The 25,275-nt window shown below is 46.4% G+C and overlaps 1 protein-coding gene and 1 long non-coding RNA gene across 4 annotated transcripts in view; one reads left to right on the top strand and one right to left on the bottom strand.

Moving 5' to 3' along the window:
* Nucleotides 1-3,282: 3,282 nt before the first annotated feature.
* Nucleotides 3,283-4,429, bottom strand: LOC126942451 (uncharacterized). Its single transcript, XR_007721571.1, has 2 exons — nucleotides 4,324-4,429; nucleotides 3,283-3,684 (listed from the first exon to the last, which is right to left on the bottom strand). It is a non-coding gene; the product is annotated as an uncharacterized LOC126942451 (long non-coding RNA).
* Nucleotides 4,430-4,613: 184 nt separating this feature from the next.
* The window catches only part of SLC1A6 (solute carrier family 1 member 6), a 32,985-nt gene continuing 12,323 nt past the window's right edge, over nucleotides 4,614-25,275 (top strand). Inside the window, exons 1-7 of one of the 3 annotated variants that reach the window (XM_050769940.1) lie at nucleotides 4,614-4,740; nucleotides 5,662-5,826; nucleotides 11,997-12,208; nucleotides 13,035-13,172; nucleotides 16,458-16,662; nucleotides 20,960-21,002; nucleotides 22,967-23,310. In XM_050769940.1, the coding sequence (XP_050625897.1) occupies nucleotides 12,004-12,208; nucleotides 13,035-13,172; nucleotides 16,458-16,662; nucleotides 20,960-21,002; nucleotides 22,967-23,310 (935 nt within the window). In that variant the 5' untranslated portion in view covers nucleotides 4,614-4,740; nucleotides 5,662-5,826; nucleotides 11,997-12,003. Of the gene's footprint in view, nucleotides 4,741-5,661; nucleotides 5,827-7,163; nucleotides 7,188-11,996; nucleotides 12,209-13,034; nucleotides 13,173-16,457; nucleotides 16,663-20,959; nucleotides 21,003-22,966; nucleotides 23,311-25,275 lie in introns of those variants that run through there. The other 2 variants (XM_050769939.1, XM_050769941.1) reach the window with 2 other exon arrangements.

Genomic DNA, 25,275 nt, shown 5'->3' on the forward strand with positions numbered 1-25,275 from the left:
GCATCAAACTTCCAGGCTCAATTGATCCTCCCACCTCAGTCTCCTGAGTAGCTGGGACCACAGGCACACCCACCATACCTGGCTCATTTTAAAAGTTTTTGTAGAGATAGGGGAGTCTCGATATGTTGCTCCGGCTGGTCTCAAACTCCTGGGCTCGAGTAATCCTCCCGTCTTGGCTTCCCAAAGTGTGGCTGGGATTACAAGTGTGAGCCACCGCACCCAGCTACCCCACAGCCTTCTAGAGCTTAGAAACACACTAAGCACGTAAGCTTAGAAACGCTAGACAGCACTTCGGCAAAGTGCCTGGGACCATTTTAAACAGCAAAATCAACAAAAAACGTGAAAAATAGAAAAGGATGGCATTAAATAGGCCACAAATAGGATGCTTGTTCACCGTATGAGCTGAAACAAGATAACAGAGCGTGGTTTTATTGTATCTCAGCTACAGATGTTCACGCCGTGCAGCTCGAAATGTGCATCTCTCTGCAAATGACCCAGAATAACTTCAAAATCTCCGCAAGTATTAATTTTGGGGTCACAAATACATGTTAGTGAGTGAGTGACTTTGCAAATACAGAATCCATGAATAATGAAAATCAACTGTATATAAATTCCGTTTCCTTTTTATTAAGGTAGACATCAAAGCAATTTGAAAAAGTGTAAAACAACGTCACTCTTCTCTTTTTTTTCCTTGTTTTGGAAAATACAGTTATTTTTCATAAAAATATGCTATTTTATGTTAACATGTAGTAGGTTTATTTTTGTTATGTCAAAATGAATAAATAAGTGTAGAAACACTTTTTCAGTTTTAATTTCTGATACTGTAAAGATCAATAGCTGTAACCTATATAAACAAAAGCTCTTTGGGATCTCCCAGGATCTTTTTAAATTAAGACACAGTTTCTGAGAACAGTTTTAGATTTACATAAAAAATGAAAAGATAGTACAGACAGTTCCCATATACTCTCTTGACTTAGTTTCACTTGTTATTAATATCTTTCATTAGTATGGCACATTTGTATAATTACAACATTGTAACATTGATATATTATTATATTGATACATTATTAACAAAATGTTATTGTTAGAGATACTTTTTTTTGAGACAGAGTCTTACCCTGTTGCCCAGGCTGGAGTGCAGTGGCATGACCTTGGATCGATGTAACCTCTGCCTCTTGGGTTCAAGTGATTCTCTTGCCTCAGCCTCCCGAGTAGCTGGGATTACAGTCACCCACCACCATGCCTGGCTAATTTTATATTTTTAGTAGATACAGGGTTTCACCATGTTGGCCTCGAACTCCTGACCTCTAGTGATCTGCCCACCTTGGCCTCCCAAAGGGCTGGGATTACAGGTGTGTGCCACCACGCCCGGCCAATATGGATACATTATTATTGGTGAAAGCCCATACCCTATTCAGATTTCCTAATTTTTTCCTTATATCCTTTTTCTTTTCTAGGATCTCACATTACATTTGGTTGTCACATCTTCTTAGATTCCTCTTGGCTATGACAGTTTCTGAGACATTCCTTGTTTTCTCATTTTTTAATTTTAATTTTTTTTTAGAGACAGGGTCTCGCTGTGTTGCCCAGGCTGGAGTGCTGTGGCACAATCACAGTTCACTGCAGCCTCAACCACTTGAGTTCAAGCAGTCCTCCCGCCTCAGCCTCCTGAGTATCTGGGACTACAGGGCGCCTGCCACTAAAACCCTGCTCCAGACGTTCGTTAATTTTTTTTTTTTTTTTTTTTTTTTGAGACGGAGTCTGGCTCTGTTGCCCAGGCTGGAGTGCAGTGGCCGGATCTCAGCTCACTGCAAGCTCCGCCTCCCGGGTTTACGCCATTCTCCTGCCTCAGCCTCCCGAGTAGCTGGGACTACATGCGCCCGCCACCTCGCCCGGCTAGTTTTTTGTATTTTTTAGTAGAGACGGGGTTTCACCATGTTAGCCAGGATGGTCTCGATCTCCTGACCTCGTGATCCGCCCATCTCGGCCTCCCAAAGTGCTGGGATTACAGGCTTGAGCCACCGCGCCCGGCCCGTTAATTTTTAATGACTGTTTTGAAGAGGACTACGCAGGTAGATTACAGGATGCCTCTCTATTGAAATGTGTCTGATGCTTTTCTCATGCTTAGGCTTGAGTTGTGGTTTCTTTGGCATTGTCCCTGACTGTTACGGGTGTAAAGAATTTGCAAGACCCAATTGCCAGGGAACTATTGCTATTTTATTTACTTATTATTTTGTGTGACAGACCAAGGGCCCTGTTGTCTTCGCTGCTGAATCTCCAGCCTCTAGCACAGCCAAGTGCACAGTAAGTATTTGTGGAGTGAATGACTGTAAGAGGCACGAGTTCAGAGGCAGCTCTAGGTTCAAGAAGGATGCAGAATCGTCCAAGCATAGTGAGTGACTGAAGCAGAGGAGTGAGAAGGTTGCAGGGAGGGGTTGCCAATGTGGTCCAGGGGAACCTGACACCAAGGACAGAGATTCAGCCTTAGCCATACATTGGGGAGCATTCAAGTATACTGATGCCTGGGTCCCACTCCCAGGGATGCTGAAATGCTTAGTATAGCGTGTGGCTTGGGCATCAGATTTCTTCTCTTTCTTTCTTTTTTTTTTGGATAGGATCTTGCTCTGTTGTCCAGGCTGGAGTGCAGTGGCACAATCATAGCTCACTGTAACCTTAAGTTCCTAGGCTCAAGTGACCCTCCTGCCTCAGTCTCCTGAGTAACTGAGACTACAGATGTGTGCCCAGCTAATTTTTTGATTTTTTTTTTTAAATTAGGGACAGAGTCTTGCTATGTTGCCCAGGCTGATCTTGAACTCCTGGGCTCAAGTGATCCTCTCTCCTTGGCCTCCCAATGTGCTGGAGTTACATGCATGAGCCACCATGTCAGGCTGGCTTCAGAATTTTTGAAAGCTTTCCAGGTGATTTTAAAATACAGTCAAGTTTGAGAATCACCTATCTAGGAGCTGTTGCAAAGAAGCAGAGCTAGGGCGATGAATGCAAACAATTAGAATTGGGGCACCTGTTTCCTGGCTGTGTGACCTTGGACAAGTTATTGAACCTTTCTGAGCACCTGTCCACGCCCTGAAAATAGAGGAAGTGATATCTACTTTATAGAGGTGTGTAGATGAAATATAAGTATTAATAAAAGAGCTGGCCTAGTTCAGGAGGTTGCCATCAACACTTCATCAATAACAGCAACAATAATAAAAAACATTGAACGTGCACTGAGTTTTTTTTTTTTTTTTTTTTTTTTTTTTTTTTGACGGAGTCTTGCTCTGTCGCCCAGGCTGGAGTGCGGTGGTGCGATCTCGGCTCACTGCAACCTCCGCCTCCTGTGTTCAAGAGATTCTCCCGCCTCAGCCTCCCGAGTAGCTGGACTACAGGCATGCGCCACCATGCCCGTCTAATTTTTGTATTTTTGTAGAGACAGGGTTTCACCATCTTTGCCAGGCTGGTCTTGAACTCCTGACCTCAAGTGATTCATGCCCGCCTCGGCCTCCCAAAGTGCTGGGATTACAAGCTTGAGCCACCGCGCCCGGCCTGCACTGAGTTTTTATTCACATGACAGACTTTATGCTCAGATCTTTAAATGGCGTTAGCTCTCAGGAGAGGCGGAAGATGTGGGAAGCAACCAAGTCACTGCCTTTCGAGAAGAAAAGCCGAGTGCGCCTTTCCTGGTGTGCTCTAAAGACAGCGAAGAATAATATTAATTACAATAGGAGCAACATTATCCATCTCCCATTTGCCCAATGCTTGGCGCTGGCATGGAGCATTTCCAGCCTCACGCGCTTTAATTTTCCCAGCTTTAATTTTCTATGGGGTCGGCCAAGTCATCTCCCTTGTTTAGAGGAGGAGGCCAGGCTCAGAGAGGGAGAGGGGTTGGCCCAAGGGCACAGAGCGGTCGAGTGGCCAAGGCCAGAAGGTGCACCCGCAGGGAGAAGGGGGCAGCGGAGCCATCTCCCGGGCTGTTGTCAGTGGGACACTAGAGCCGCGCCTTCCCCAGGCCTCCGCCGAGGCTGCTGGCGCGGGTCCCGCAGTGCCAGGGCCTGTTCCCCGCGCTCCGCCCGGGATGCTGAGGCCTCCGAGGGCTCCGGAGACGGTTTAGGGGGCGGGGGCGCGGAGGCGCGGCTCTGAGCAGGGGGCGGGGGCTGGATGCCGGAGAGGCCACTCACCCCCGCCCACCCCAACTCCCCTCCCTTCCCAAACACGCGGTCCCCTTTCTCCCGCGCGGCTGCTGAGCCTGGGCTGGGCGCGGGGGAGGCGGGGGGCATCGCGGAGGGGATCCCGCCCCCTCCCCCGGCCGCCCGGCGCCCCCACACCCACGTAAGCTCAGGGTTGGCCCGGATCCCACCGGCAGCACAGCGCGTCCCGGCTCCGCGCCGGTGCCTCCACCGTCCAGTCCCCACGCCGGCGCTGCACCGTCCCTGGCGGGTCCCCGCGGCCCCGGCCGGGCGCTTCGCCGGGCTCCGGCTCCTGCATCCGGGCGCAGCGCGCAGGCCGAGGCGCTGGCAGGCCGCCCCCGCCGCTCCGAACGCTGGTGACTGGGGCCTCCGCGGCTCGGCGCGGGGACTCGGTGGGGCTGCGGCGCGGAGGTTGCGGGCAGGTGGGGATCCGTGGCGCTGGGCTGAGGCGTGTGGGGCGCTCCCTGCACCCACGTCCCCACCTCTCTGCCGCCCTTTGTCTCTGAGCTCCTCCTTGCCCCTTAGAGCCGTCGCCTCCGCTTTTCTCTGGGTCGTTCTGGTGAGTTTCCTATCCCCTTAGTTATCCCCAGTCTCCCTGCCCCATATCCCCACCTCCCCAACCCGTGGCCTCCGCTCACAGGCATGTTTCCAGCACCGAGCCTGATGCCTCGTGCATTTATAGGGCTCGATTGCTTTCTCTATCAGAGGGCTTATTTCACCAATTTCAGATATATCTGATGTGGCTGAGGCTGCAAGGGGTCTGGGCATGTGTGTGTGTGTGTGTGTGTGTGTGTGTGTGTGTGTGTGAGAGAGAGAGAGAGAGACAGACAGACAGACAGACAGACAGACTGAATTTGTGAGTGGGATCGCCGTCCTGAACAGGTGTGTGGAGCTGAATGTTTAAATGTGAGGATGATTTCAAAAGTCTGAAGTTTGTGTTTTGTGACCTAAAGAGAGTGTGTGTGTGTTTCTGTGTGTATGTAGGAATTGTGTGACTGTCACTGCTTCTGTAGGATTTAATCCATGAAGGGTGGTTGTGCAGAGCCACGAAGGTGTGTGTGGTTGTGTGTCTGAGGGTGTACATGAATATGTGTGTGTGCAGAATTGTACGACTGTATGCCTGGAATTGCATTTCTGAAGGTGTGTGGTTGTGCGCCTGAGGGTGTACATGAATGTGGGAAGTGTGTGTGTGTGTGTAGGGATTGTATGACTGCATGCACGGAGCTGCATTTCTGAAGGTGTGTGTGGGTATGTGTGTGGTTGTATGTCTGAAGAGTTTGCGTGTGACTGGGGTTGTGGATATGTCAATTGCATACAAGAGGTTTTCGAGGTTATGTGTGCCTGTGTGTGTCTGAGTGTGTGTGATGTACGTGGTTTCCATCCCATCTCTCTCTCCCCTCACTCACTTCTCTGGCTAGCACAGCATTGACATAAAATGTATAGAAAGCATTTTCAGTTTACTCACTGTAACTTGCTTTAGTTTTAGGGATGTAAGAGGCTCCAAGAGGTAGCCGACACATCTCGTCATATTGAAGTGTCTGGAGGTTGGGAGAACCGAGTGGGAAAGACCCATCCTCACCCCTCACCCTGTAGAGACTGGGGACACTAGAAGGGACATTTTCTGAGCAGGAAACCCAAGAGGTAAGTCCAAAAGAAAGCCTAGACCCAGGAAAGCCTAGAAAAGAGGGAGCCCAGGGTGGGGAAGAAGAGAGAGACCCAGAGAGGCCCAAGTGGAGGTTAAGATCACATTTCAAGTCAAACATTTTTAAAAACTAATATTCTTATTAATTTGACAATCACAATGGTATAAACTTATAAGTGATGCAGACAAGAGAAAAATTGATAGTAAGACATTCTCACACTGTAGCATTTTATTCTTAATTTTGTGTGAGTTAGGTTTCTGCTTTTTATCAACCACAGTTGACAACTATATTATAGTCATCAGGTGCTAAGGTGCTGTTTTCTTTTCTTTTAGACAGGGTTTTATGCTGTTATCCAAGTTGGAGTGCAGTGGTACAATCATAGCTCATTGCAGCCTCAAACTTCCGGGTTCAAGTGATCCTCTTGCTTTAGCCTCTTGAGTAGCTAGGACTACAGGCACGGGCCACTATGCCTGGCTAATTTTTAATTTTTTAAAAAGAGATAGGATCTGGCTATGTTGCCCAGGCTGGCCATGAACTCCTGGGGTCAAGCAGTCCTCCAAACTTCACTTCTCAAACTGTTGGGATTGCAGGCATGAGCCACTGCGTCTGGCCCGCAGATGCTAAGTGTTGTCTGCTCTTCTCCAGGGGTCAGCAAATTTTTTTCAGCAAATGGCCCGAGAGTAAATATTTGGAGCTTTGTGGCCCATACAATCTGTCCCAACAACTCAACTTAGGCATTGTAGCTTGAAAGCAGCTCTAGACAATAGGTAATGAATGAGTGTGGCTGTGTGCCAATAAAACTTTATTTACAAAAACAAGCAGTAGGCTGAATTTGACTAGCAGACCATAGTTTGTCAATACCGTACTATGGCTTGTAAGGAAGAGAAAAGAACCGGACAAAACCCTAGCCTCTGGAGTTTTCCTGACTGTTCAGATCTTAGCTGAATGATCTCTCTTGGTATCCACAGGCAACTTCCTGCTGTGGCTTAGGGACTGGAAACATAATATCCCAGAGGAGAGGGAGGGATTGTACATTCCCTGTGTAGTCTGTGGTTCACTCCTTGGGATTTTTTTTTTTTTTTTTTCACAGCAAGGTGAGAAGCAGCTTTGTGGTTTCAGGAGATGGATCCATTTGGAGCAGGATCTTAAGTGGGGCTTGGCATTCGGTATTTGGATTAGATCTAGAGGACACAGGGTCTGGAAAACCAGGGCAGATGTCCCATCCCTTGGATATGGTGGGGAGTGGAGGAGGGCAAGGAAGATCTCAGAAAAACCAGTGGCAGCAAAACAAAAAGCCAGGCATCTACGTACTGGTAAAACAGAGACCTCCGAGAAACTCCCAGCTGGACCTGGTTGAATTCAGGTACTGGGCATGAGGCTGGGGTGGGGGTGAGAAAATATATCAGGGAGCCTTGATCCCTTAGGAAGTAGATGGGGAAGCTGCCGGGCACTGTGGCTCATGCCTGTAATCCCAGCACTTTGGGAGGCCGAGGCCGTTGGATCACCTGAGGTCAGGAGTTCGAGACCAGCCTGGCTGACATGATGAAACCTGCCTCTACTAAAAATCAAAAAAAAAAAAAAAAAAAAAAGGAAGTAGATGCGGGAGGTGAACACATTCTCTTTATAGGTGTGACAATCCCAGGCAAACCAAATAGGTACAGAGTCCAGTACAGGGTACAATATTTAGTGTCTTCCTTTAATTTACAGAGTTTTTTTTTCTGAGTCAGATGAATCTGGTGTATTGCTGGGGAGACAGACAGCAGACTCTGAAGGGAGAAGTAAAAAGGGTTTGTCATCGGACTATTTATGAAGATACTAGCAGAGAGGAGGACCCAGGGAGATCCAGGGTTATGGCGGAGGACTGTCCCATGGGAGCAGTGGTCTTAGGTAGAGGAACACAGCTGCTGCCAAGTAGGGGCCTGGCACAGGGAGCTGGGAGACAGGAGAGTAAATGCTCCATCTCAATCTCTTCCCACCCTCCATTCTCCTGCTGCCTTTAAAAGAATTTTGTGGCTGGGCGTGGTGGCTCACGCCTGTAATCCCTGCACTTTGGGAGGCGGAGGCAGGCGGATCACCTGAGGTCAGGAGTTTGAGTCCAGCTTGGCTGGAACGCGGTGAAACCCCATCTTTACAAAAGATACAAAAATTAGCCAGGTGGGGTGGCGGGTGGCTGTAATCCCAGCTATTTGGGAGGCTGAGGCAGGAGAGTCACTTGAACCTGGGAGGTGGAGGTTGCAGTGAGCTGAGATGGTGCCATTGCGCTCCAGCCTCAAAAAAAAAAAAAGAAAGAAAGAATGGTGTATACATTTAGAGGGTACAAGGGTAGTTTTGATACATGCATAGATTGCATGGTGATGATGTTCGGGCTTTTAGTGTAAACATCACTCTAATTGTGTGTGTTGCACCTATTAAGTAATTTTTCACATCCCATCCACCTCTCACCCTCCCACCCTTTCTTTCGAGTTTTCAATGTCTGTTATTTCACTCTATGTCCTTGTGTATACATTATTTAGCTCCCACTTATAAGTAAACATGCGGTGTTACACTTTGCTTCTGAATTATTTCGCTTAAGAGAATGGCCTCCAATTCTATGTATGTTGCTGTAAAGAACATTTCATTCTTTATTATGGCTGATTAGTATTCCATTATATACATAATGAAACATAGATACGATAACATAATCAACAATGTAGCAAGAAAATGTGATAGCGATATAAATGTGATACAGGTCTGTTTATCTATAATGTGACACACTTATCTGTATCACATTTTCTTTAATCGTCCATTGGTGGATACTTAGGGTGATTCCGTATCTAAGCGATTGCAAATATTGCTGTGAAGAAACATACCAGTGTAGATATCCTTTTGATACAATGATTTGTTTTCCTTGGGGTGGATATTCAGTAGGGAGGTTTCTGGATGGGATAGTAGTTCTATTTTTAGTTCGTTGAGAAATCTTCATACTGTTGTCCTTTCCACTGGGCAGATCAAAAGGGAGCCAGTGGGAGAGGGAGCCTAAGAGTGGGTCTAGAAGGAAGAACAGAATTCTCAGTATGCCTGGAGGAAGGGCACCACCCTTTCTTGGTTATGAGAACAGTGTAGGTTAGGAGGTGTAGTACCTATAGCACACAGTGCTTTTAGGGACCTACAGAAATGTCTTTCCTTCCTTCCTTCCTTCCTTCCTTCCTTCCTTCCTTCCTTCCTTCCTTCCTTCTCTTCTCTTCTCTTCTCTTCTCTTCTCTTCTCTTCTCTTCTCTCTTCTCTTCTCTTCTCTTCTCTCTCTTTTTTTTTTTTTTTTGACAAAGTCTGGCTCTGTCACCCAGGCTGGAGTGCGGTGGTGCAATCTTGGCTCACTGCGACCTCTGCCTCCCAGGTTCAAGCGATTCTCCTGCCTCAGCCTCTGGAGTAGCCAGGATTACAGGCGTGTGACACATCCAGCTAATTTTTGTATTTTTCGTAGAGATGGGGTTTCGCCATGTTGGCCAGGCTGGTCTCGAACTCCTGACCTCAAGCAATCTGCCCGCTTCGGCCTCCCAGAGTGCTGGGATTACAGACGCGAGCCACTGCGCCCTGGCCATTTTCATTTCTTTTTGTTCCCTTTTATTTTGAGTTGATATGAAATACTTGTACATATTGGTGGGATACAGAGTGATATTTCGATACATGTATACAATGTGTAATGATCAAATCAGGGTAATTAGCATGTCCATCATCTCAAACATTGATCATGTCTTAATGTGCAAACGCTCAGAACCTTCTCTACTGGCTTTTTGGAAAATATAGAATAAATGATCATTAACCATAGAACACCAGAACTCATTCTTTCTCTCTAGCTGTAGTTTTGTATCTGTTAACCAACCTCGCCCCATCCTCCCCTCCCGCCTGCCCTTCCCAGCCTCTAGTACAATTCTACTATTTCCCTGATGTTTTCATCTCTTTTAAAATTAGAAGACAGAAACAAGCGTTTAGATGAAAGAAAATGCTATAATGTATAATATTAACATATTCATTTTAATTTTTTTTTTTTTTTAGGGTGGGTGCGGTGTCTCGTGCCTATAATCCCAGCACTTTTGGAGGCTGAGGTGGGAGGATCACTTGAGCCCAGGAGTTGGAGGCTGCAGTGAGCTGCACTCCTGCCTGGGTGGCAGAGCGACATTCTGTCTTAGGTCTTGAACTCCTGGGCTCAGGTGATCCTCCCCGCTCAGCCACCCAAGTAGCTGGGATTAAAGGCGTGAGCCACAGCAGCTGGCTCCATTTATAAAATTGAGGGCAAATTCACATAACACGGAAGCAACCATTTGAAAACGTACAATTTAATAGCATCTAGTATTTTCATTATGTTGTGCAATAATTATCACCTCTATCTCGTTCTGAAATAATATATTTTTCTTTATATGAATGCAGTTGTAAAACAGAATTTTAATGTAGACTTTTTTTTTTTAATGAAGAAAAGGGTGCACAAAGAGAAAAGTTCCTCAGGCCTACGAAAATCACAATTTCTAAGCTGCCCTGTACATGTGAAGTGTTTAGTTGGTAGACGGATGGGCAGGTTTTAATTTTTATATGCATTGTATTTAATGTTGTTGAAAAATATAATTCACATTTCCAGTAGGAGTCTAAAGTTTCCATTTTACATACATTTTTAATTTTAATTTTTAAAATAATTATTTATTTATTTTTATTTTGAGACAGAGTCTCACTCTGTCGTCCAGGCTGGAGTGCTGTGGTGCAATCTCTGTTCACTGCAACCTCCACTTCCCGGGTCCAAGTGATTCTCTTGCCTCAGCCTCCTAAGTAGCTGGGACTACAGGCACCTGCCACCATGCCCGGCTTATTTTTGTATTTTTAGTAGAGGCGGGATTTCATCATGTTAGCCTGGCTGGTCTCGAACTCCTGAGCTCAAGTGATCTGCCCGCCTCGGCCTCCCAAATGCTGGGATTATAGGCGTGAGCCACGGCGCCTGGTTCGGTACTGTTTTTTAGATAAGTGAATTAGGACACATGGATATCGCCAAATATAAGGAGGAGACACGAAAGTCTGCAGTTTGGGAAACAGCAGTACAGTGCCTGCCACCCCAGAGGGGCTCATGCACATCACGCTGTGGCCAAGAGTCATTATCATTTCATTACCAAAGGACTCCCCGCTCTCTGTGTTGCTCACCTGGGCATTCAGGCAGAGTAGCTGCATTTACTGGGCACCTGCTCTTTGCCAGGCGCCTGCTGATTTTGTCCTTGTGAAAAGCCTCCAGGCTGGACACAAAACCGTGTTAATTTAGAGGACTAGCCTCCGGGTGCTTTGTCTAGGGCTCCATATGCAGCAGGCACTTCACAAAGGCTTGTTAATTTCCTTTGAGCCGCTGGGGCAGCCCCCAGAGGCTTGTGATAATCTCAGTGAAAAAAGAATGGGCTGGAGTCAGGGAATGTCAAAAGGATCCATTATTTTGTGGTTTCCTCCTCTTCCCAGCCATTCCCAGGAATGATTCTGGAGACTTGACCTTTTCCTGCCAAGACCTGATCTTAGAACCCCAGGCAGTGCCCCAGGTGTCCTCAGATGGGCACATCTTAACAGACTGACCTTCCCCTTCCTCTGCCTTTTTTAAAAAAAATTTTTATTTTTATTTATTTGTTGCTCTTAGAGACGGGGCTGTGCTCTGTCACCCAGGCTGGAGTGCAGTGGTGCAATCACAGCTCACTGCAGCCTCAAACTTCTGGGCTCAAGCGATCCTCTTGCCTTGGCCTTAGAAAGTGTTGGGATTACAGGTGTGGGCCAGTGCGCCTGGCCTTTGTGCGTTTTTGGAGGGGTGGAGGTCTCACCATCTTGCTCAGGCTGGGAAGATCATAGCTCACTGTAACCTTGAACTCTTGGGCTCAAGCGATCCTCCTGCCTCAGCCTCCCGAATAGCTAGGACTACCATCCCCAGCTGTTTTTAAATTTTTAGAAACAGGGTCTCACTATGTTGCCCAGGCCAGTCTTGAACTCCTGGGTGCGAGTGATTCTCCTGCCTCCGCCTCCCAAAGTGCTGGGATTACAGGCCTGAGCCAAAACACTCAACCACCCCCGCCTTCTGAGAGTCCTTAGGAAGCGCTCATCACTCTTCCCAGCCTTCGCCATCTGCCCACGCCTGCCTTCTGTCCTGGCCCTCACCAGCCCCAGGCTTCTCTGTTTCCCGCAGATAGACCATGAGCAGCCATGGCAACAGCCTGTTCCTGCGGGAGAGCGGCCAGCGGCTGGGCCGGGTGGGCTGGCTGCAGCGGCTGCAGGAAAGCCTGCAGCAGCGAGCACTGCGCACCCGCCTGCGCCTGCAGACCATGACTCGCGAGCACGTGCTGCGCTTCCTGCGCCGAAACGCCTTCATCCTGCTGACGGTCAGCGCCGTGGTCATCGGTGAGCTCTGCCTCCTGGAGGGCGGGGACTTCGGGGAAAGGCGGGGACTTCAGGGAAATTCCTGGCCCCTACACATCTCTTTGCTCCACTCCCTCATTCTCACCTGCACACACCTCCCAGTCCCACTAGCCACCCTCAACCCCACATAAAGACACACCACACAGATGAATACGCATGTGTGCAAACACAACTGTGTGCACACAATGTCACATGCATATCCTTGTGTATACACACACACACATATATACATATACAATGTACAAACACACTTTGCACGCACACATACGCATGCATTGAACTTATAGGTGCAAACACAGAAACTTACATGCACACTTGTGCATGTGTATTGGAACTTATAAACACATTCACATCTCACATACGTTCTCCTGAGTACTCGTGCACACACTTATGAGTTTAAAAACCACATACATTCGCATGTTTGAAAATAGTAACATACACACAAATCACACCTATAGATGTCCAGGAAAACACGTGTGCATGTTCATGTGTATATGTGCCTGTATACAGACACCTATGCCCGTTTACAAGTGAACGTCTACCGTCACATATCCTGGATATGTATACACTTACACATTTACATTTACACAGACATGGACACACATTTACACAGTATCAGTATGGTAACCCATACATGCATACATTTCTACAATGTCTGCACGCATCAGTGCACACACGAATACACACACTCATAGGATATTTCTCTCCCTCACTCCCACCCTTGCCCTAGCCTTCTTAGGGTGGATGGACCCTGCCTAGGGCTGGGCAACCCAGACTTCAGTCCATGGACCCCTTCTTTTGACCTTAGGGGTCAGCCTGGCCTTTGCCCTGCGCCCATATCAGCTCACCTACCGCCAGATCAAGTACTTCTCTTTTCCCGGAGAGCTTCTCATGAGGATGCTGCAGATGCTGGTGTTACCTCTCATTGTCTCCAGCCTGGTCACAGGTGAGAGAGCCCAGGCCAGTGTTGGCCTCCAAGACCCATCCGGAGCCTCAGCTTGAACCCAGAGCCAAGGCCATCCCAAGCATGGGACCACTTCCTTGACGTGGCACCTCAAACGCGGAGCCTGCGTCTGGTCCAGGGTCCTTGGCCAAACAAAGCCCAGGTCCCGATCGGTCCCAGGTTCCAGACCCCATATGACCCCACCCCACTTAACTCAGTAGGCTTCCTGTCCTTTTCCTTGGAGGTAAAAATGCCAGCTTGCAAGGGGCTCAGTATTACCCAGAAGTGAGAGAAAGTCTTGGAGGGGCAGCCAGGGAGAGTGGCCGGGATATGGTGTGGATGTGCAGGGAGTAGCGTGTAGATTAGGGTGTGGAAGGTGCATGAGATGGAGGTGACAGCTTAGTGGGTAGAGGGTGGGATGGGAGTATGGTTGGCTTATGCAGGGGTCCACAGACTTTTGCTGTAGAGGGCTGGATAGTAAACATTTTCAGCTTCAAGGGCCATACGGTCTCTTCTGCAACTAGAGTTGATCCTTGAACAATTTGGGTGTTAGGGGCACCAATCCCCACACAGTCAAAAATCCACATATAACTTTTTTTTTTTTTTCCGGAACCTCGCTCTGTTACCAGGCTAGAGTGCAGTGGCACCATCTCGGCCCTCTCACTGCAATCTCCGCCTCCCAGGTTCAAGCAATTCCCCCACCTCAGCCTCCCAAGTAGCTGGGACTACAGGCGCGCACCAACGCGCCCGGCTAATTTTTTCTATTTTAGTAGAGGTGGGGTTTCACCATATTGGCCAGGATGGTATTGATTTCCTGACCTCATGATCTGCCCACCTCGGCCTCCTATAGTGCTGGGATTGCAGGCGTGAGCGACCGCGTCGGGCTCACGTGTAACTTTTGACTCCCGAAAAGCTTAACTGCTAATCGCCTACTGTAGACTGGAAGCCTTACAGATAGCATAAACAGTTGGCTAACTCATATTTTGTATGCTGTATGTATTATATACTATATTCTTTTCTTTCTTTCTTTTTTTTTTTTTTCAAGACGGAGTGTCACTCTGTCACCTAGGCTGGAGTGCAGTGGCGCGATCTCGGCTCACTGCAAGCTCCGCCTCCTGGGTTCACGCCATTCTCCTGCCTCAGCCTCCTGAGTAGCTGGGACTACAGGTGCCCACCACCATGCCCGGCTAGTTTTTTGTGTTTTTAGTAGAGACGGGGTTTCACCGTGTTAGCCAGGATGGTCTCGATCTCCTGACCTCGTGATCCGCCCACCTGGGCCTCCCAAAGTGCTGAGATTACAGGCGTGAGCCACCGCGCCCAGCCGTTATATACTATATTCTTAAAATATAGTAAGCTAGAGAATAGAATGTTATTAAGAAAATCAGGCCAGGTGAGGTGGCTTATGTCTGTAATCCTAGTGCTTTGGGAGGTTGAGGCAGGAGGATTGCTTGAGCCCAGGAGTTTGATATCAGCCTGGGCAACACAGTGAAACTCCAGCTCTACAAAAAATAAAAAAATCAGCAGGACATGGTGATACATGCCCATAGTCCTAGCTACTCGAGAGGCTGAGGCAGGAGGATCACTTGAACCCAGGAGGCTGCAGTGAGCTATGATGGTACCACTGCACTCTAGCCTGGGCAACAGGGTGAGACTCTGTCTATTAAAAAAATGATAAGGAAGAGAAATTTTATTTACTATTAATTGAGTGGAAGTGGATCATCATAAAGATCTTCATCCTCATTGTCTTCATGCTGAGTAGGCTGAGGAAGAGGAAGAGGAGGGCTTGTCTTGCTGTCTCAGGGGTGGCAGAGGCGGAAGAAAATCCATGCATAAGTGTACTCGAACAGTTGAAACCCATGCTGTTCAAGGGTCAGTTGTACTCGATTCTGCCACTGTAGCACAAAAGCAGCCATAGACAATATGAGAACAAATGGGCATGATGGTGTTCCAATAAAACTTTATTTACAAAAGCAGGCAGAGGGCCGGATTTGGCATGAGTAGCAGTTTGCCAATCCCTGGATTTGGGGATGGGGAAGAAGAAAAAAGCATGAAGAAATGGTTTCTTAGGTTGGGTTTCCTGGAAGCAGAGCCTGACTGAGATGGGGATGTCTGCACTGGTGATTTATTGCGGGGTAGCTCTCAAGAGAAACTCATAAGGGAGTGAGGGAAGTGGGACGGGATTGGGAAAACAGTGAAGCAAAGATGTGGGTTTCAGAAGAAGGCTGGCCTGTCAACCTGATTTCATCGGGAGCTCTGGAGCGTGAGCAGAACCACAGAGTTGAACCCCTCCCCAGCTCTGCTGCCACCTGAATCAAAGGAGTTGGCCATTGTGAATCCTTGCATGGTCATTCATTGGCTATAGGTCTCCCCTGGGGTTTTTGTGGGCAAGGCAGTTCCTGTTTTGTTGAGGGCAATTCTCAGGAGAAGGAGAAGGGGGCAGCCTGAGCTATTTGTAGACAGTGCTCTTGGGGCTGAAGGATCAGCATATTGGCTTGGGAAAGGGTGTAGGAGTGGAGCACCAAGAACATGTACTACAAGGGTGTGCAGTGAGGTGGGTTGGAGGAAGGTGTGATTTTGGGATGAATAGTGGGATGACAAGTGGAATGAAAGTTAGGTTATGGGCCAGGCGCAATGGCTCACGCCTGTAATCCCAGCACTTTGGAAGGCTGAGGCGGGTGGATCGCCTGAGGTCAGGAGTTCGAGACCAGCCTGACCAACATGGTGAAACCCCGTCTCTACTAAAAATGCAAAAATTAGCTGGGCGTGGTGGCAGGCGCCTGTAATCCCAGCTACTCGGAAGGCTGAGGCAGGAGAATTGCTTGAACCTGGGAGATGGAGGTTGCAGTGAGCCGAGATGGCACCATTGCACTCCAGCCTGGGCGAAGGAGAGTCCGTCTCAGAAAAAAAAAAAAAGAGAGAGAGAGAATAGAAAGAAAGAAAGTTAGGTTATGGTGCAAAACAAGAGGAAACAAGAGTTAATAGGAGATGGGGTGAAAGAGTGGAAAAGATTGGCTTGGAGTAGAGGGAAGGCAGTAAGGTAGTGGAATGCTGCTTGGGGTAAGGGTTGGGGTGGAGTGTGAGGGTGTGTATTTGGAAAATAGAATGGAAGTAGAAAGATGGTGGTGCTGGTGAATGGGTAATGGGTGGGTTCTGGGGTGGGCTGTAGGAAAAGGGATGCTTGGTGGGATGGCTGTTGAGTTGGTAATATGGGGAGGGTGGAACGGATGGCTAGGAGGGCTGGCGTTGGGTATGCATGGAGCTGTGGGGACCACATCATCTGTCCTGCAGGTATGGCATCCCTGGACAACAAGGCCACGGGGCGGATGGGGATGCGGGCAGCTGTGTACTACATGGTGACCACCATCATCGCGGTCTTCATTGGCATCCTCATGGTCACCATCATCCATCCCGGGAAGGGCTCCAAGGAGGGGCTGCACCGGGAGGGCCGGATCGAGACCATCCCCACAGCTGATGCCTTCATGGATCTGATCAGGTATGCCGACCTAAAAAATCACAATATACATATTTGGAAAAGGAGACTTTATTTGTTGTAAAAGGTTATAGCCTGCAAAGCGGTCATCCCACAGGCTGGGAAGTATGCATCTGGTCAGGATCAGAGGCAGGCACTTCTAAGGAGGAGGGGTTGGAGTAGGAGCTTTATGCTGAATAGGTTGGCTAAACATCCATATTCAACAGGTTGTAGGAGGAGCTATGAATATTCATGTAGGTGACCCTGATGCATGCATATTGAACAAAGTTGCATGTGACATATGACCCCATGTCCACTTTGGGGTGGAGACTTAACATTTAGTTAACATTTAAATGTATCACATTTAGGCTTTATACATCAAAAGGTCTTTTCAGGACACGAAGGTACCCAAATGCACAGCCTCTGTCAATGAGCCAGAACCAGCCCACGGTCAGTGGTGTTATCAGGAGAAAGTTACTGAAATCGGTCTCTTGCCCAATCAAAGCTGTAGTTACGGCTGCTGGAACAAGGGCCCCATTAGTCCTTGTCTGTGAGCTTCAGAGTTGTAATTATTTTAATATTGCTTATCTTAAGGCTAGTGTTTGTTTCACTCCTAGAGTAATTATTTTAATATTGCTTATCTTAAGGCTAGTGTTTGTTTCACTCCTAGAGAAAAAGAAGAACTTTTTGGCAGCTAGAACACAATTTATTATTTGAGTGTAGGGTGCATGACTTCACCCCTGCCTGGCATGGCCTTAGATCCTGCTTAGAGTTTGGTGTCTTAATGCCACAAGGAGCGTGTTCTATCAGTCTTATGATTTCTGTTTTAATTAATTTAACACCCTAATTTAACATTGATGTGGGTTAGTTATTGTGTCTAGATTATAAAAGGGAGAGGGTGTAAGGAGGCGTGTCTGACCTCCTGTCCCATCATGGCCAGGAACTCAGTTTTAAAGTTGCTCTGGGGTCCACTTGGCCACGAGAGAGTCTGTTCAGCTGTTGGCGGTGGTGGTGGCTTAGGTGTTACTTTTAGTTTACGGGTGACTGTACTCAGTTTGATACGATTTCTGACTCTACTTGCAACAACTCATACTCAAGGAGAGACAAAGAGGACAGGCTGCTGCAGGCTGGACATAGCAGCTCCCATAGTACCCATTTTTGGTACCCAATTTCTGCCCTGGAGCCTTGCATATATTCTCCAACGGCAGCTGCTGCTAGAATATGATCTTAGGATATGACCCTCAAGGTGAGGTCAGAACAGCTGGTGTTTCCCTAAGCATCATTGGAGGGTGAATGATTCTCTTAAAGCAGCATGATTTTTTAATTTATATTTTATTTTATTTTTTACTTTAAGTTCTGGGATACATGTGCAGAACGTGGAGATTTCTTACATAAGTCTGCATGTGCCATGGTGGTTTGCTGCATCTATCAACCCTTCATCTAGGTTTTAAGCCCCACATACATTAGGTATTTGTCCTAACGCTCTCCCTCCTTTTGCCCCTCCCACCCCCTGAAAGGCCCCGGTGTGTGATGTTCCCCTCCCTGCGTCCATGTATTCTCATTGTTCAACTCCCACTTATGAGTGAGAACATGCAGTGTTTGGTTTTCTGTTCCTATGTTAGTTTGCTGAGAATGATGGCTTCCAGCTTCACCCACATCCCTGCAAAGGACATGAACTCATTCTTTTTTTATGGCTGCATAGTAGTCCATGGCATACGTGTGCCATATTTTCTTTATCCAGTCTATCCCTGATGGGCATTTGGGTCAGTTCCAAGTCTTTGCTATGGGAAATAGAAGCAGCACAATTTTTTAAAAAATTAACTAAATTTTTGATTTTTATTATTTAAAAATATATTTTGGCTATTAATAGTTGCCTTTATTCTTTTAATTGTTTTTATTTTTATTTTTTATTTATTTATTTTTTTGAGACGGAGTCTCACTTTGTCACCCAGGCTAGAGTGCAGTGGCTGGATCTCAGCTCACTGCAAGCTCCGCCTCCCAGGTTCACGCCATTCTCCTGCCTCAGCCTCCCACGTAGCTGGGACTACAGGCGCCCACCACCTCGCCCGGCTAGTTTTTTGTATGTTTTAGTAGAGATGGCGTTTCACCATGTTAGCCAGGATGGTCTCGATCTCCTGACCTCGTGATCTGCCCGTCTCGGCCTCCCAAAGTGCTGGGATTACATAATTGTTTTTATTTTTATTTTTGCACTCCATCACCCAGGCTGGAGTGCAGTGGCATGAGCTTGACTCACTGCAACCTCTGCCTCCAGGGTTCGAGCTATACTTGTGCCTCAGCCTCCAGAGTAGCTGGAATTACGGGCGCATGCCACCACACTGGACTAATTTTTGTATTTTTAGTGGAGACAGGGTTTTACCATGTTGGCCAGGCTGATCTTGAACTGCTGACCTCAAGTGATCCACCCGCCTGAGCCTCTTAAAGTGCTGAGATTACAGGCGTGAGCCACTGTGCCCGGCCTATGAAAAAATTTTTAATTTTTAATTTCAGTAGCTTTTGGGGAGCAAGTGTTTCTTTGTTACATGGATGAATTATATAGTGGTGAATTCTGAGATTTTAGTGCATTTGTACCGCTAGTAGTGTACATTGTACCTAATGTGTAGTTTTTAATTTCTAACTACTCTCCCCGCCTCCCGCTTCTGAATTTCTAGTGTCCATTATATCACTCTGTATGTTTTTGCATACTCATAGCTCAGTTCCCACTTATAAGTGAGAAATACTGTATTTGGTTTTCCATTCCTGAGTTACTTCACTTAGAATAATGGCCTCCAGCTCCATCCATGCCACAGACATTATATTTTATTTTTTATTTTTTTTTAGACAGAGTCTGACTTCTCACTCTGTCGCCCAGGCTGGAGTGCAGTGGCACGATCTTGGCTCACTGCAACCTCTGCCCTTCGGGTTCAAGCGATTCTCCTGTCTCAGCCTCCTGAGTAGCTCGGATTAGAGGTGCCCGCCACCATGCCCAGCTAATTTTTGTATTTTTAGTGGAGACGGGGCTTTATCATTGTTGGCGAGGCTGGTCTCCAACTCCTGGCCTCAAGCGATCCACCCATCTCGGCCTTCCAAAGTGCTGGGATTACAGGTGTAAGCCACTGCACCCAGCCTATTTCATTCTTTTTCATGGCTGAGTAGTATTCCATGGTGTACATATATCATGTGTTCTTTATGCACTCATCAGTTGATGGGCACTTAGGTTGGTTCCATTTCTTTGCAACTGTGAATTGTACTGTGATAAACATATATGTGCAGGTATCTTTTTGATATAGTGACTTCTTTTCGTTTGAACAGATACCCAGAAGTGGGATTGCTGGGTGGAATAGTAGATCTACTTTTAGCTCTTTAAGAAATCTCTTGGCCAGGTGCGGTGGCTCACGCCTGTAATCCCAGCACTTTGGGAGGTTGAGGCGGGCAGATACGAGGTTAGGAGATTGAGACCATCCTGGCTAACATGGTGAAACCCTGTCTCTACTAAAAATACAAAAAATTAGCCAAGCGTGGTGGCAGGCACCTGTAATCCCAGCTACTTGGGAGGCTGAGGCAGGAGAATTGCTTGAACCTGGGAGGCGGAGTTTGCAGTGAGCTGAGATCGCACCACTGCACTCTAGCCTGGGCGACAGAGCAAGACTCCATCTCAAAAAAAGAAAAAGAAATCTCCATACCGTTTTCCATAGAAGTTGTACTAATTTACATTCCCACCAGCAATGTGTAAGTGTCCCCTTTTCCCCACATCAATGCTAACATCTATAGTTTTTTGACTCTTTAATAATGACTGTTTTAGCTGGAGTAAGGTGGTATCTCATTGTGGTTTTAATTAGAGCAGCAAGATTTTTGCCACCCAGATTCAAGGCTAGCCTTGGTTCTCCCTTAATCATGGGCACAGGGGAAACCTAAAGTTAAAAGGGTTTAGGAGTTTTCTGTGGATTTTTGAGGCATCACTGAGACACGTGTGTTTGAATGAAAGTCCTTGAGGTGATGCAGGGCTCTGGCCACGTGCTCAGACAGACCTGGATTTGAGGGCCATCTGCACCTCTTAGCAGCTCTGTGGCTCTGGGTAGCTTACATCAATTCTCTGAGCTTTGGTTTCTTTCTATGTGAAATGGGGCATTAAATAGCACTTACGTCTGGGGTTATTGTAGTGTTTAAATCAGATGATAGCAAGATGCTTGCTCAGTGCCCAGCCTAGAGGAAGCATTCATGTGTTGGTTGCATTACTGTTGTTCTTGGTGTTAGTATTACTGTTATCACTCTAGATGCCCTTCCACGGTCTAACCACTTTCCTTCTTCTGATGTTTCTCTGCAGAAATATGTTTCCACCAAACCTTGTGGAGGCCTGCTTCAAACAGGTCAGGGGGAAGTACACAGTTTGATCAGGGAGATTCGGAGGGTGGCGGGAGCTTGAGGCTGAAGGGATGGTCCAAGGGTAAGAGGTGGGAGGAAGGGCCGGACGGAGCAATGGGCAGGGGTTCTAGAGGAGTCTAGGAGAAAGGATGTATTTTCCATGGTGATCTGGGAGGGTTAGGGAGAAGGACTTAGGTCCGAGAACGGTAGCTCAGGCTTGTAATCCCAGCACTTAGGGAGGCCAAGGTGGGAGGATTACTTGAGGCCAAAAGTTCAACACCAGCCTGGGCAACAGAGTGAGACCCTCCCTCTGTCTAAAAAAAAAAAAAAAATAGATTAAAAAAAAATTAGCTGGGCACGCCTGTCTCAGCTATTTGGGAGGCTGAGGTGGGAGGATTGCTTGAACCCAGGAGACCAAGGCTCCAGTGATCACACCCCTGCACTCCAACCTGGGTGACAGAGCAAGACCGCATCTCAAAAAAGGGGAAAAAAAAAAAAAAAAAAAAGAGGACTTAGGCCAAGGACTTCCTGAGCACAGGGCTAGAGGAGGCATCGAGGCTGGTGTAGAGATTCCAGAAATTTTGACCATAGATGGTTGAAGGGAGAGGCCCTGAACTCTGGTTAAGCATTGCCCAGGGAGCTTGTGAACAATTCGGAATCTATACTACTTCAACACATTGGCTGTTCACTTCCTCATTCATTTATTCAGTCACTTATTCTTCAAAAAAATAGATTTTTAATTTATTTACGTTTAAATTCACACAAAAATTATATGTATTAATGAGGTATGACGATGTTTTGAAATATGCCTGCATTGTGGAGTGGCTCAATCAAGCTTATTAACATATCAATTACCTTATGTACTTATCATTTGTTGCGATAAAAACACTAAAAATCTACCCTTTTGGTGATTTTCAAATACACAATACATTGTTATTAGCTAGAGTCACCATGTCGGATAATAGAGCTCTTGAACTTATTCCTCTTGTCTAGCTGAAATTTTGTGTCCTTTTACCGACATCTCCCCAGTTTTCCCTGTTTCCCAGTCCCTGGTAAGCACTATTCTATTTTCTGCTTCTATGAGTCCAACTCTTTTAAATTCCACATATAAGTGAGAGCATGCAATATTTGTTTTTCTGTGCCTGGCTTATTTCACGTAGCACAGTGTTTTTCAGGTTCAACCCTGTTGTCACGAATGACAGGATCCCCTCCTTTTTCAAGGCCAAATAGTATTTTGTTGTATATGTATACCACATGTTCTGTATCCATTCATTCATTGATGGATACTTACGTAGATTTCATGTCTTGGCTATTGTGAATAGTGCTACAATAAACATGGGAGAGCAGATATCTCTTTGAGATACTGATTTCATTTCCTTTGGATATATACAGTTGTGGGATTGCTGGTCCTATGGTAGTTCAATTTTTTTTTTTTTTTTTTTTTTTTTTTTTTTTTTGAGACGGAGTCTCACTCTGTCGCCAGGCTGGAGTGCAATGGCACCATCTCAGCTCGCTGCAACCTCCGCCTCCCAGGTTCAAGCGATTCTCCTGCCTCAGCCTCCCAAGTGTCTGGGACTACAGGCGCGCACCACCACGCCCGGCTAATTTTTGTATTTTTAGTAAAGACAGGGTTTCACCATGTTGGCCAGGATGGTCTCGAACTCCTGACCTCATGATCTGCCTGCCTCGGCCTTCCAAGGTGCTGGGATTACAGGCGTGAGCCACGCCTGGCCGGTAGTTCTATTTTTAATTTTTTGAGGAACCTCCATACTATTTTTCATAATGGGTTTACTGATTCATTCACTCATTCTTCCACGCACTGTTCAAATCATTCATTCACTCATTCAATTCTGCTGGATAAGATTTTCCAGGGTGTGGGAACTGGGAATCAGTGGTCTCAAGGAATTTCTCCAGGCGATTCTGATGCATCCGCTGAATTGAGTCTGGGCGCAATCTCTCTCTATTTCAGTTCAAGACGCAGTACAGCACGAGGGTGGTAACCAGGACCATGGTGAGGACAGAGAACGGGTCTGAGCTGGGTGCCTCCATGCCTCCTCCATTCTCAGTGGATAACGGAACCAGCCTCCTGGAAAATGTCACTCGGGCCTTGGGCACCCTGCAGGAGGTGCTGAGCTTTGAGGAGACTGTACCCGTGCCTGGCTCTGCCAATGGCATCAACGCCCTGGGCCTCGTGGTCTTCTCTGTGGCCTTTGGGCTGGTCATTGGTGGCATGAAACACAAGGGCCGAGTCCTCAGGGACTTCTTCGACAGCCTCAATGAGGCTATTATGAGGCTGGTGGGCATCATTATCTGGTGAGTCCTGGTCCGTGCCCATGGGAAGATGGAGCCAGAGCTGGGAAGTCAGGCTATGGGGAAGCTGCTGAAGGCTTGCTGGGGACTTTTGGTCATTCATTTATGTATTGGGTAATTTATTTACCCACTCACCAACTCATTCACTCATGTCTTTCTGCAATGATTTCGTCACTGGTTCACTTCCTTGTTCATCTGTTCATTCATTAATTCTTCTATGCATTGGTTAGTTTCATGGAATATCTCACTCTTTCATTCATTCGTGTCCTTCTGCAATGATTCATTCACACATTCACTCCTGTGTTCATCTGTTCATTCACTCATTCTTCTATGCATTGATGAAATCACTCATTCAGTGATTTATTCATCTACACTCATTCTTCCATGCATTGATTTACTCATTTCCTCATTCATTTGTTGATTCTTCTACACATTGGTTAAATCACTGGCCAACTCACTAACTCATTCATTCATTCACACTTTTCTGCAATGATTTGTTCACTTGTTCACTCCCTTGCTTATCTGTTCATTCACTCATCCTTCAATGCCTTGACCAAACCATTCACTGACATTTATTTATCTACATTTATTATTTCATGCATTGGTTTCTGGATTTATTTGGTCATTCATTTATTTTTAAAAATTAATGTATTTTTAATTGACAAATAAAAACTGTATATATTTTCATGTGCAACATAATGTTTTGAAATATCTCTACATTGTGGAATGGTTCAGTTGAGCTAACTAACATAGACGTTACCTCACATGCTTATTTTTTTGTGGTGACAACACTTAAGATCTAGGCAGGGTGTGGTGGCTCATGCCTATAATCTCAGCACTTTGGGAGGCCAAGGTGAGAGAATCACTTAAGCCCAGGAATTTGAGACCAGCCTGGGCAACATGGCAAGACCCGTCTCTACAAAAAATACAAAAAAGTTAGCTGGGTGTGGTGGCATGCACCTGTAGTCCCAGCTACTTGGGAGGCTGAGGCAAGAGGACAGATTGAGCCTGGGATGTAGAGGCTTCAGTGAGGTGTGATTGCCAGGGTGACAGAATGAGACCCAGTCTCAAAAAAAAAAAAAAAAAAAAAAGAGAGAGATCACTTAAAATCTACTCTCTTTGTGATTTGCAAGTACATGATACATTGTTTTTAACTATACCTACCATGTAGTCCAATAGATCTCTTGAACTTATTTCTCCTATTTAACCGAAATTTTGTATCCTTGGTCAACATCTCCCCAACCTCCCTTCCCTGTGAGTCCCTGGTAACCACCATTTTACTCCCTGCTTCTGTGAGTTTGATTGTTTAGATTCCACAGATAAGTGAGATCATGTGGTATTTGTCTTTCTGTATCTTGGTTATTTCAATTAGCATAATGTCCTCCAGGTTCATCTGTGTTGTCACAAGCGATGGGGATTTATTCATCTCCTATGCATTGGTTAGTTACTATTCATTCATTCATACCTTTCTGCAATGATTTATTCACCCACTTACTTCCTCATTTATCTCTTCACTCACCAATAAATTCACTTATCATTCTCATTTTTCTATCGGTTCATTCATTTTCTTATTCATCTATTCACTCTTCCATGCGTCAGTTAATTCCCTCATTTATGCATTCATTCACTTGTAAATTTATTTACAAACTCATCCATGCATTAGTTAAATCACTGATGGACTCATCTGTTTATTTACTCAGTTAAGTCATTTATTCATTCTAATTCATTCCTTGACCCACTCATTCATCTATGCATTTGTTATTATTTCATTCATTTACTCAGGTATTCTCTTCATTCACTCATTTGTTCATGTATTTGTTCACTCAGCTACTAACTTGTTTCATCTACTTGTTTCCTTGCTTTTTCATCCACTTGCTAATCCTATCCTATCCTTCCCTTCCCTTCCCTTCCCTCGTCTTTCCTTCTCTAAATTCCTTCATTCCTTCAGAAATTTCTTTGTTCACTCAG

Source organism: Macaca thibetana, chromosome 19 (assembly GCF_024542745.1).
Source record: "Macaca thibetana thibetana isolate TM-01 chromosome 19, ASM2454274v1, whole genome shotgun sequence".
Classification (NCBI taxonomy): domain Eukaryota; kingdom Metazoa; phylum Chordata; class Mammalia; order Primates; family Cercopithecidae; genus Macaca; species Macaca thibetana.